The sequence below is a fragment of the Manis pentadactyla genome, chromosome 2 (assembly GCF_030020395.1).
Source record: "Manis pentadactyla isolate mManPen7 chromosome 2, mManPen7.hap1, whole genome shotgun sequence".
Lineage (NCBI taxonomy): Eukaryota > Metazoa > Chordata > Mammalia > Pholidota > Manidae > Manis > Manis pentadactyla.
Window position 1 is genome coordinate 82,619,684 of NC_080020.1, and position 12,665 is coordinate 82,632,348.

Here is a 12,665-nt window from a genome sequence, read left to right on the forward strand (position 1 = left end):
GAAGGGCAAGAGAAGGTATTTACACATTAGCCCCCAAGAGCTGCTGGCTTCAGCTTTCTTGGCTTGAGCGCATAACCCTGAATGTATGCACTCTTGACCGAACTCTCTGAAAAAGCTGGCACTTTTCTTCTGTTTATCAGCCCTCTGCTTACAGGAAGATTCTTCCTACAGCTTCTTCCATGTAAAGCTGAACTGCCAGAATGGGGTAGAGACACTTAATTTCTTTGAAAGGATAAGAAGTTCAAAATACAATTTAAGAATGATGAATGTCTGTCTTAAAATTTGCTAAGTTCTAGTCTATTTGAAAGTAAATTTTTTATGCTCTTTCTTTGACAGACAAAAACACACTTAACATTTTTAGTAATATAGTAAGTTTTCAGGTAGAGTGTATAAGACTTGAAATATTTATTTAAAGCCAACATATGAAGGTATACATCATTTAATAATAGTACCAATTAATTATATGTGTATTATATCTATAAATAGCATTACTGTAACTATAGATCTGAAGGGTATAGATGAACAGTAAGTAAATAACTGTCATATATTTCTGCCTTTAGATCAGCTTCCTACTTTCCTTTCTTCTTCAACTGTTCTACAAAGTAATCATTACAAGCAACTGTCAGAGCTGCCACCATGACCACGAATTCATTAAAATCCACTTCGTTGTCCTTATTGGCATCCAGGTCCTGCATTATCTTGTCAACCAACCGAGGATCCTTTTGGCACTAAAAGGAAAAAGAACATTCTAACTCCCAGGCTTTGAGGTTCATAATGACAGCTGAAATCACATCTTCCCTCTTATTTACCTTAAAGTTTAGATTTCCCTTTTTAGCATGTAAGGAAAATTTCCAAGTGCCTATTTGTAGGTAGCTTTGAACCAGGTACCAGGCCTAAAGGGGTCTAGCCGTTGGCCCCAGGGCTCATCAAATGAGCTGCCAATGCTGAAAATGCATTTAATGACATGAAAGGTCAAGGGCCTGGGCACAGGAAGCAGGCAGGGTACATGGAAGGAAGGAGGCTTTGAAACCAAAAAGGGACAATGAGTGTCTCTACCATTGGTCAACAGTGGAACTTGAACAAACCACTAAACAATTTTTTATTTCCTTACAAAATGGGTAGGATAATATCTCCCCACAAATGTAGGGTATAGTGCAACATACTTGTAAAAGGGCTTAGCACCAGGTTGCTAGATTTGGCAAATAAAAGTACGGGGTGCCCAGTTAAATGTGTATTTAATGAACAGTTTTTTTTAGCAAGTATGTCCCAAATATTAGATGGACAGATGATATTCTATCTGGCACTCTTAGCACAATCCCTGACACACACAAAAGAGGTACCTAGCGAAGGACAGATCTTATCAGGATGGGTGGGAAGTAAAAGCAAAGAGCCCACAGAGGAGGTCAAGGTTCAGAAAGGGTGGGACAGTGAAGCTCTCACCTCTCCTATGATTAGTGGTTGATGAGAAATGTTTCCCCAAACAGTTAATTTCCTCCAGGATTCCCCATTGCCCTCTTATTTAGATGTCAACCACAAATGGCTGGAAACTTAAATTTAACTGATCAAAATCAATTCAATTCAAAACAATTATAAATTTCACTTTAATAGGTCAAGGTGCTGAGTTTGACCTACTGAGCCTTTATTCTAAATGTTATACCAGATAGTGGCCAAAGTGTATTTGAAAAAAAGTATATAAAAACTTCATATACTGGTTGGGGCAGAATCACAGACGACAATGTACACATAGGCTGTCCCCAGATGTGTACCCCATCCACCCTCAACTCAAGGGGCAGAAAGCTGGGACTCACTGAGAGGAATTCCGGGAGCTCTCGCAGCAGAAGCATCTTTAGTTCCCCCTTGCTGAGCTTGAATCTGTCCCCTTCCTTGCAAGAGTACTGGTGGAAGATTCTAATCATGGTGTCCATGGCAATCTCCAGCTGAGTGGGCATGTTGGCAGCAGAACTGACCGCTCCAGGGGCAGGTACCAAACTCAGGCAGAAACCACTTGTTCAAAATAAACAGATGGGGAAACATCAACACTTTCATTAAAACAGATTATTACCATCCCCCCAGTCATCTAACTTCACACGTGATGGTTGTTAAAACATAATAATCTTCAGTTCGCCGAAGTGTCCCGTTCGTTCAGAAGCAGCTGCAGGAGACTTTTGGGGAGCTGCTTTCCTCCCTAGTCCCCAGTTTCCTGAAATGCAGCAGCTTCAGCATGTTCGTAGATCAGCAACCAGTCACCAAAGAGTCACATTAAAACATAGATTAAAAATAAACAAAGTGACACCGGCTGTGTAAGAAGGAATGAATGCATCTGTGCGTACATACACGCACTCGCCTCAGGGATCACCGAGGGCACCGGTGACAAAGCAACGAAAGTGGGAGCTGTCCGGGGGGCAGGGGAGAGGGTGGGGCAGAGCCGTGGGGAGTGAGGTTTCTCACACCTTTTCAGCTGATTACAACTTTGTCAGTTATAGAATGTAATACCTAGTCAGAAAATTGAAACAGAATAAAGCCTAGAGGAAAAAAATACCTGATTTCGTACTTGTTCAGCCAATACCCAGCTCTGTCAATGGGTGTTTACAATTAAACTCTGCTGATTTATATGCGGGGGTTCCACCTCCACACACCTGTTCCCAAGAAGATGAAAATTACCAGTGACAAGGGATTCAAACGGAAGAGCCTCTGAGGTCTGTTTTTAATCAGCAGAATGAACAGGTGTGAGCTGGGGCCCCAAGAGCCATGAAGGAAGGGCTGGCGTCTGTTGTGTGCATTAGATTGAAAGGCAAAGAGCAGAAGGGGGAGCCTTTACTATCCTTCATCAGGAGGTGTCTGGGCAGACATGCAGTCAGGTTCCTGGAGGCTGACGACTGGGAAGAAGTCCAGATACAGCAAAGAAGAAACACTCGTGCGCATGGGGAAACTCCTCAGCAAAACCAACAGTCAGGTCAAGCAAATGAACTCAAAGCACACTAGTTAAACCGATCCAAAGGACAGTTGTGCAGCAGTTAAAAAAAAAACTGAGGACGCTTTCCACGTGCAGATTTAGAAGGGAACAAAGTGACACCGGCTGTGTAAGAAGGAATGAATGCATCTGTGCGTACATACATGCACTCGCCTCAGGGATCACCGAGGGCACGGGTGACAAAGCAACGAAAGTGGGAGCTGTCTGGGGCAGGGGAGAGGGTGGGGCAGAGCGGTGGGGAGTGAGGTTTCTCAAACCTTTTCAGCTGATTTTAACTTTGCCAGTTATAGAATGTAATACCTAGTCAGAAAATTGAAATAGAGTAAAGCCTAGAGCAGCCAGGTATACAGGAATCTATGGGTGTGTGTGTGTGTGTAGAGTAAAGCCTAGAGCAGCCAGGTATACAGGAATCTATGGGTGGTGGTGGTGGTGGTGGTGTGTGTGTGTGAGTGTGTGTGTGTGTGTGTGTTATTTCCAAGGGAGAGAAATTCAGCAAAGAACAAGAGTCACTGGAAAAGCCAAAGCCAGAAATGGGCCACTGTGCTTTTAAATGCTGCCAGTCCTCTCAGGACTGAAATTCAATTATTTGGAAAGCAAACCAGTATCTCCTTTGTTTTTCCTTTCAACAAGCCTGTTGGGATGCCTCCCCAACCTGCCCCTCCCCCCACCCCCACCGGCTCTCCACTGAAACCTTGTCCAGGTTCCCAGGGGTGTTCTCACCAGATACCTAAAGCCAAATTCTCCAAAACAGTTTTAAATTAGAGTCTTGTTATTAAAGGAATAATGCATGGGGCAAAACAGTATTTTGAACTCAAGAGTATGAAATAAAAGTAAGAATCTCCACTGTTCCCCATCCTATCCCTGCTGGGGAACACTTTCCTGTTTGAGAGGAGTATCATGACAGTGAAGAGCAAGGATTGCCTTCCTTCAACTCTCACGTTGGCCACTAACTACTTCCATGATCCTAGGCTAGTCACTTAGCACTCTGTGTCCATTTCCCACTCTGTATAAATGGGATAACAGTTGTACCCACCTAACAGAAAGGATTAAATGAGTTAAAATGTGTGCCTGGAACATAGTAAGTGTTGTGTGTGTCAGCTATTATCCTTACAGGAAAATGTATGCAATTACACATAAAGTCATACATGCATCTGTAAGTATACAAATACATAACAGGATCAACGTGTGAATGTACACCTTGTTTTCTTCACTTAATATATCTTGGAAATATATCAGCACATATGAGTATACCCCATTCTTCACTGAAGTTGTGTATTATTCCACTGATGAATGTACCTACACTATAGTCAAGAAATATTTATCAGGCACTTATGTTATGGCAGGCCTTGTATAAACATGACAGAAGTAACTTTCCCTTGGAGCATATCTTGTTGCCCTTTTTATTGGGGTTGTGTTAAATATATCAAATGCAGGGAACACTGACTTAAATGTTTCCTATTCAAGAAAACCCCATGGCTTTTGTGACGACACTTTTCTAGGTCTCATTTCCTCAGGCAATTTCAACTATTCCTTTAATTTCAGTCATTCCCCAAATCATGTGTTTTGGCTTCGATCTCTCTACTCAGCTCCAGAACCATCTATCCAATTGCCTGCTGGACCCCATTCCTACCTGAGTGTCCCACGAACTTCTCAAACTCAGACCAAAGCAAGACTCACCCCGTGTCCCCAGCCACGCCTGCTCCTCCTGCAGTACCCACCGTCTCAGTCATCTGGCTCTATGCACCACCCAGCTCTGTTACTGTCTTTAAACATCAGTCGAATTCATCCATTTCTCTCCAAGCTTCATCATTTTTGGCCTCTATTACTCTCTTATTAGCTTCCTTACAGTTCTATTTTCTATGTATTCTCCATTCTGATCTCCATTCTACTGTTGGAGTAGTTTATCTAAGACACAAGTCAACACCCACAATCCTGGGTACTCAAAGGTGTTGCCCTGCTTACAAAGTGACTAAAATGTTGTGTTCTCCATCTTCCATGCCTGCGCATTCTGGGCCCGCTGCCTGCACTGCTAATTCTGGCTACTCCTTAGGGCTCAGGTCAAATAGTACCTGTTGGGAGTCTTCTTGTGCTCTCCCCAACACCCAGCCTCTTCCCTTTGATTGGTGCCCACCTATTTGTCATCGTCTAGAGCATCTCCTTATCTTTTGTATCTTTGCACTGATCACACATTCCTGTAACCACTTTTTTTGTTTGTCGACCCATACATTCCCCACCTCCAGAATTTTAATGAGTCTCTCCATGGTAGAATTGATACCTGGTTTTATCTTTGCATTTCATAGCATTTAGCACAGGGTTAGGCATATAATGGAAACATTTGGAAACCTTCACTGATAGAAAGATTAATGACTCAGAGAAGGAATCTGTAAAATCCTCAAATAATTGGGCAATGTCTAATTTAACTGTCTAAAGAATTATTTGAGTGCCTTATTCCAAATAAAATTTTGCTTCGTCAAAGGGAGAGACAGACAGACAACAGTCATTTCCAAGAATATAAAAAGTCTGAATTTGGAACCAAACATTTTCAGGTTAAACTGCTGAAGTTGTAAATGCACTAAAATGAGTATGTCTTACAGAATATGTGGATCTCACCAGTGTTATATTTAAATCACATTCAACCACAAATTAATTTACTTGGAGAATCCAATTGGCAGGCAAAACTCTTAATAGATATTTAAATATTGTAATGCTGTAATCTGATTTGAGAGACGAAAATGTGGCCTCTACATCCTTTGCTCTTGTCATTTAAAAGGAACGTGGCTTTTATTTGGTTTCTACGTGGCTTCAGCGGAGCTAGGTTTCCTTTGGTACACGCTGCCTCCTAGTGTCAGTTTTCAGGACTGCATCAGGAAGCCCTCAATTCCTGGATAGGGCTTGGAATTGTGTTTATAAGAAGATGGCTCTTCTCAGGGGCTTATCTGTGGTGTAAACTAGCTCTACCCAGCCTCTGCTCTCCAGGGGCCTTTCAGAAACACAGGTAATGTCAAAAAGGCTCAGGCTAGGGGCACAAATTTGTGGTTGATATGAAATTCCAGGATAGGCAGAGGAGACACACCTGTTTGTAGTACAGAAGGGGTTTTCCTGTAGCACCCGTCTTGCTCTATTATTAGTTTTCATTTTCAATTTCTGACATGAGTAGTAACCCTTAGGGCCAAAAGGTACAACTTTTCATCTAAGATAGTTTGCTAAGAATGAGAAAAATGAAATATCAGGTTTGGGGGTGTTTAAAAGTAAGCGTTATTTTAGAGGAAAGAAAGCCAGTAGAAACTGACAGTTGGGAGGCAAAAAGAGTAGAATGTTTGAAAGTGGGTCTTCAGCCTGTGGAATCTGAAAGAAAATACAGTGGACCTTTGAACAATGTGAGTCTGAACTGCGTAAATCCACTTATACATGAATTTTTTTCAGCAAATGTACTGGACATTTTTTTGGAGGTCTGTGACAATTTGAAATAAATATTTTCTCTAGCATACCTAATTGTAAGAACAGTTTATAATATTTATATAACATGCAAAATCTGTATTGACCAAACAACAGTTTGTTTTCAGCAAGGTTTCTGGTCAACTCTAGGCATTAGTAGTTAAGTTTTAGAAGAGTCAAAAGTTAAGCACAGATCTTTGACATGGGGAGGGTCAGTGCTCCAAACCCCACATTGTCCACAGGTCAACTGTGGAAAATAGGCTATTATATTAACTGAGACATAACTGACCTTCCCAGAGTGCCTGAGCCTGCCATGAATTCCTAGGCCTCTGGGGCCAAGCCAGAGTCACTCAAGAGGCCAAGCTGCCTCCATCCAAAGGTCCCAGTTTTTGTCTTTTTATGTAATCTGATTCAAATGTTCCACCATTTTCATAGCAATGACATGGGTGAATCTAAAACAATTATGTGGGGGGGGAGGGATTACAAAAGGCTGTGAGAAAACTTTTGGGAGTGATGGATTTGTGCATTATCTTGATTATGCCAATGGTTTCACAGGTGTATACGTATGTCAGAACTTATCAGTATATTTGAAATATGCACAGTTTATTGTACAATAATTAAGTTAAATAAAGCTATTCAAAGAAACTTTCCCAGAATCACATAATTATATTACAGCAAGCTGAAATTCAAACCCATGTTTGTCTGACAAAAAAAATAAAATCATGCAGCCACTTCAAAGTAGAATTATAAAGACTACAGAAATGCAAAAAAAAATTCAGCAAATAAGTGAAAATAGCCAAATGAAAATCATATACATGCTGCAAAATAAAAATAAAAAAAACGTGCTGGATTGGAAAAAAGTTGTGTACCTATAGAAAAGGAAAATACAAATAATTGTAATAGTTATTTAACAGAATTATGGATGATTTTTCAATCCCTTTATGTTGTTGTTAAACTGCATTTTCAATTAAAACACAATTGTAATTATACAGTATTTAAAATTGCAATCTATCTCCATATTAGGCAATGTCTTTTAAGGTATAATGTTGCACTTTAAAACACCATATAAAATTCTAGATTCAAAATGGTCATGAAATGTTTTTGGGTATGCATGAAAAGAAATAAAGGAAATAAGGAAAGATGTTAATAGGTGTTTTTTTTAAGGGTGATTTTTGTTTTTCTTTCTGCTTGTGTTATTCTTAGTTTTGGTAACTTTAAATCGTCAGTGATGTCTATATTTTACTTTTATAACCAAAAAAATGAAATGAAATGTTTTAAAAAATCATAGAGTTGACAAAGCATTTAACCCACCACCCATTATAAACAGATGTGGCTGTAATAGCCACTGCCACTGACTTTCCGAAAGCCCTTTCCACACACACCAGTAAGTAGCAAATATTTGCCCAGCAATGGATAGTCTGTGACAGATCATATAATTCAGGACAAATGCTCAAAATATTACTGAAAAATACATTATATTATTATTAAATACCAAGCCAAGCACAAGTTACAGGACATAACTGGGCCTCCTTTCCACAGGAGGAAAATGACAAGTTGGCTAAATGCCCTTAAAGCTCCCTTTCCCTTAAAAACATTTTCTACTTCAAAATCAGATTAAGGATCAGAGTGTGTGAGCAGGTTGCTGTGCATGTCATTTGTCCTTCAGAAAACAATTCGGACAACAACGCACAGGGCAGTGGCCCCTCGAAGAGCTTCAGGGAGAGTCCTGACTACATACTTTTTCTCCTCACCCTTGTAGTCCAGAAAAACAGGTTTAGAACTGGCCACACATTTCTGCCAGGAAAGTCAGATGTCTCTGCTCCAGAAACTACAGAAAGGACATTTCCCTTCTTTCTCCCTTGAATGATATCTCCCATGTTCCTAAGTTCTCTGCTGAATTAAAGGTGTTTTATCTTGCCATTTACCCTCAGACTAAAGCTGAGTCAAAAAGAATTGTAAAGTCAAGAATTTGAATATTTTTCTTTCACAAGTCAAACATCTATTTCCCTGGATGAAATGAGATTTCTGTGATTTGCTTCAAAATAATCCAGTGGGCAGGAGATAGGTGGTAAAACGGGAAGTGGGTAGAAAAGATATTAAACCAGATTGGCTATGGGTCAATGAACTTTTGAAGCTGGGTCCTGGGTATGCGGCAGTTCTTTAGATTATTCTACTTTTTTGTTTTCTGTTTCTTTGAAAATGTCCTTAATAAAATGTGTGCATGTGCGCACACACACACACACACACACACACACACACACACACACACACACACACACACACAATCCCTACCCTTGTCAGAATGAGAAAAACGTTAGCAGAACTGGAATAATTTCACTAGAGGAAGAGAAGTAACGTAATGGCATAGACTATAAGGAGGATTATTGATAGAGGAGAAACTGACACTTGCTTTCTGTCACTGCTGTAATCAGATGAAGAAGAATTCAAACAATTTTAAAGGAATTTAAAAATTCCCCAATCATGAAGGCTGTTAAACACTGAAATAAATTACTCGGCGAACATAGCTAAGAAAATTCTTTTGCTGAAAATAGAGAGTGAAACTGAGTTACTTATACTGATGGCAAGAAGTAGAACATTATTAATACCTATTAGGTGCCCAGATTTATTCTTGGGCCAACAGTGGGTGAATCTTGATCTGAATCGTGGCTGGTCACATTGACCAGACTGAAAATAAGCAGGCAAAGTGTATTTGGACAAGTGGCATCCATCTATGCCACATATATGAACCTCAGCTTATGTTTACTGTCAGGACTAGCTATCAGCGGGTCCAACAATTATACTTCCACTGTCATCTTATATGCAATGATTTATATGCAATGATGCTGAAACAAGGTTCCAGTGGTAGCCAGGCTTTAAAATGGCCCCAAGGATCCTTGTCTCCTGGTACTCATGCCTTTGTATAGTCACCTCCCACATTGAGCGAGCAGACCTGTGTCACCAATAGGATGTTGTGTGTGACCTATGAGCTAGACCATAGAAGACATCATGGCTTCTGTTTTGCTTCCTCTTAGATCCTGTGCTCTGGGGGAAGTCAGCTGCCATATCGTGAGGACACCCAGGAAGCCCTCTGGAGAAATCCATGTGGCAAAGGAACGAGGTCTCCAGGCAACTAGCACCACCCTGTGATGCACGTGACAAGCCCCCTCAGAAGCAGATCTTCCAGTCCCAGTCCAGCCTTCAGATGACTGTGGCATGACCTTTGGGGAAATCCTAAGCCTGGACTACAGCCAGACAGCTCCCAAATTCCTGTTCCACAGACACTGCACAAGACTATACATGTTTCAAGCTAAATCTGGGGTAAATTGTTATACACCAATAGATAATTAGTTTATTAGTTAAAAGTTTAGAGAGTTTTTTTTTTGCACATCTCTTCAGACAAGTGCAGTATAAATAAATATGTTCCTTGTATTATTATTCCTCAGAAATGAAAAATAATGTGAGGAGGAAATTCTCCTTTGTGGTTTCAGAAAGGATACACATGCCAAGCTCTTACAGGAGAGGGCACTATTTCCTATTTCCTACAGCACCTTTTCCGCAAAGCAGAATGAAAATTTAGGGGAATGTTCTCTGCAAGTGACCTGCTTGAATATATCTTAATAGATTTAATATAGGGCTTAAAAAAAAAAAGTCATAGTTTAACCAAACGTCTCTGATTCTGATTTTGAGCATCACCTCAGATGGCAAAGCAGCACTTCTTTGTCACCCCTCAGTCACCTGAGCAACCTCTGCTTCATTCGAGCCTCTCTGATTATTCCCAGAGTTCGTTAAGATGCAATAGTGTTTATTTGCCATTAATCTGCTTTTTTGATATACAACCCTGAGCTCCAGAAGCTTTCCACCAGCCCCCTCGCTAGCTCCCTCAATGAGCATCTGAGAGGCAGTTCCCACCTCAGAGTCTCGGAGGAGAAAGGTTTCTCCTCACTCCAGTCTAGCCTCCTTCAATAAATAGCAACCCTAAAAGTTTTGTTTCTGAAATTTGCTCTGTAGTGTAAGCTCATGTTTTCCTGTATTTTCTGCCACAAATGAGGTGAGAGCTCCTGGTACAGGCACAGCATGTATACTGGCTGCAGTAGTGATGGCTGCAAAGTCAAGTAGGGCAAGTAACGGCTCGGTTCACTGGCACCACAGACGAGAGGTTTCCTCATCTAGCCATTCTGCATTGCGGTTCTGGATATCATTCATGGGAGGTTTGCCTCAGGCTTTCACAAGAGTTTTGTGAGCCACTCATATTCAAGTCTATGAATTCCTTTTCTGCTTCAGCAGCTAGAACCAGCCTCCAATGCCTACAATTAAGAAACGGGAGTTCAAATTGCAGAATTTGGGGTAAGTGACTCACCCCATTCAAGAAGGATTCTACTAAGCTGATTGAGTCTCCAGGGGGCCCTGCCCTTGGTCCAGAAAGAGGCAGAGTCTCCACGAAGAACTGGCCTGATAGACTGGATTTGCCAGTTTTGGGTTAAGTTACAAAGTTACCCAAAGTCCCAGATCCTAATTATGCTTGCAACCTTCTAGACCACTTTATTTCCTGGAGTTTTGTGGTTGCCTCTATGTGATTAAGGTTCCTTGAGCAGATCTGCATGGAGACCTGGGTATAAAGACCCTGCGTTATTTGCTTTTCTTTTGGGCTTTAATACTTTGTCTACAGAAGATCTGGATTTCAGAAAAAGTATTTGCTGATTTTTAGCATGCTGACTCCTTTTCCCAACAGTTCAGAATAGATTGGGGGTGGTCAAAGTGGCTCAAATATCCTACTCTTAGTCAATGCTGAGTTCCAAAGTTCATATAATAATGATGTATTCCTCCCCTCTTGATTTGGCTCCTAACTATATAGACATCATATGCTTTGACATTTACCTTTCTCCAGCCAAAGCAAACTATCTGGTTACAGCTGAGTAATCTTTTAGATTTTTTATACTCCTATGTATCCACCAAGTTGAGACATTTTTCTTTGGAGGTTACAACCTTAGCAGAAGGATTATTTCTTAAGTATCATCCCTCTAAAAGAATGTGAGTAGAAAAATTCCCATCCTTACTTATTCGTAACCATAAATAAGTGAAATAAAAGCTCAGAGGCTACTTGTGAAGAATTTGTGTTTCAGACTTCGTAACAGTTAGCCCCCATCCTGCTTATCATTGTCCTTGGGTGACAGACACATTGGATCTCAGTTGGCCATTTCCCCTCCCTCCACCCTTGGCAGGATGCCCCCTGAGACGGTCTGTGCCATGACTGGACTGCTGAGAGCAGATGGCAGAAGAATGAGAAGAAATAAAGGAAGATTCTTTGGAGAAGTCCACCCATTTCTCCAGATTTCCCACATTTTCTAAAATTATTCCTGTTGTTAGTGAGTTCGGTAGAGAATTAGGTCCCTGAGCCATATCAGACTGGTCTCCCCAAGAAGTGCTGCAGCGGCTGTGCTCTGGGGTGATGTCACTCAATCGCTGAGAAAACTGCTAGAACCAGGCTTACACAAGTCTAATCTGGGGCTGGCTGGTGTTTGCACATATCATTCACTGTCTATGAAGACTCTCAGGAGGAGTTTCTGTGTGGCCTTCATGCTGGTAAGAGATCCGATTTGCCTAAGCAATCATCTTAGGGGAACTGAATTGTCTAGCTGATCAGTGTCCTTTTTTCCTTTTGGCTGCCTGAAAGCTGGAGTCAAGTCATTGGGCCACCTAGGCCAAACACATGATTTTACCTCCTGCTGTAAATGCAAATCCCTACAGCAGAGATTGTGTTCAAACTACTTAACATCAGGTACAACACTGATACCAATCAGAATGGGCAAAAGTTGTAAACAATGACCATCAGCCTGTCTCACAGCCAGGCAGCTAATGTGGGCAGGCAAAATAGAGTGAGAATAAGAAAAAAAATCTTGACTTATTTTTGTTTTATCCACATTTGATAGCAATACGAGGTCAAAGAAATAGTCCATTTTGGTGAGTCTGACACTGCCTCAGTGAAGGCGAATTGGAGAACTCATGTCCTCTTAAGAATGGCGACTTTTTCTCAGACCAGGATTATTGTCACCAGATTAGAATACAGCTCAGTGCTCCCAGAACTTCCTGTACTTTTAGAAAAAGCCAGATATCTTAATTTTTTAGAACATTTGGATTTAACTACAACTCAAAACAAACCCAACCAAGAATAAACAGACTAACAAAACTGCAGGCAACCCAAACAGCAGAGTTCAGCTAAATCCAGCCAGTTTATGACTTCTGTTTTCTGCTGTGTATTTTA

The 12,665-nt window shown here is 40.9% G+C and overlaps 1 protein-coding gene across 5 annotated transcripts in view; it reads right to left on the minus strand.

Moving 5' to 3' along the window:
• Nucleotides 1–361: 361 nt before the first annotated feature.
• LOC118926763 (proteinase-activated receptor 2) overlaps nucleotides 362–12,665 on the minus strand; it is a 42,456-nt gene continuing 30,152 nt past the window's right edge. For 3 of the 5 annotated variants that reach the window (XM_057494189.1, XM_057494188.1, XM_057494186.1), the window contains 2 exons: nucleotides 1,809–2,004; nucleotides 362–728 (listed from right to left, as the gene is read on the minus strand). In XM_057494189.1, coding sequence (XP_057350172.1) covers nucleotides 570–728; nucleotides 1,809–1,949 — 300 coding nt within the window. In that variant the 5' untranslated portion in view covers nucleotides 1,950–2,004 and the 3' untranslated portion in view covers nucleotides 362–569. Of the gene's footprint in view, nucleotides 729–1,808; nucleotides 2,005–7,043; nucleotides 12,491–12,665 lie in introns of those variants that run through there. The other 2 variants (XM_036914111.2, XR_008994436.1) reach the window with 2 other exon arrangements.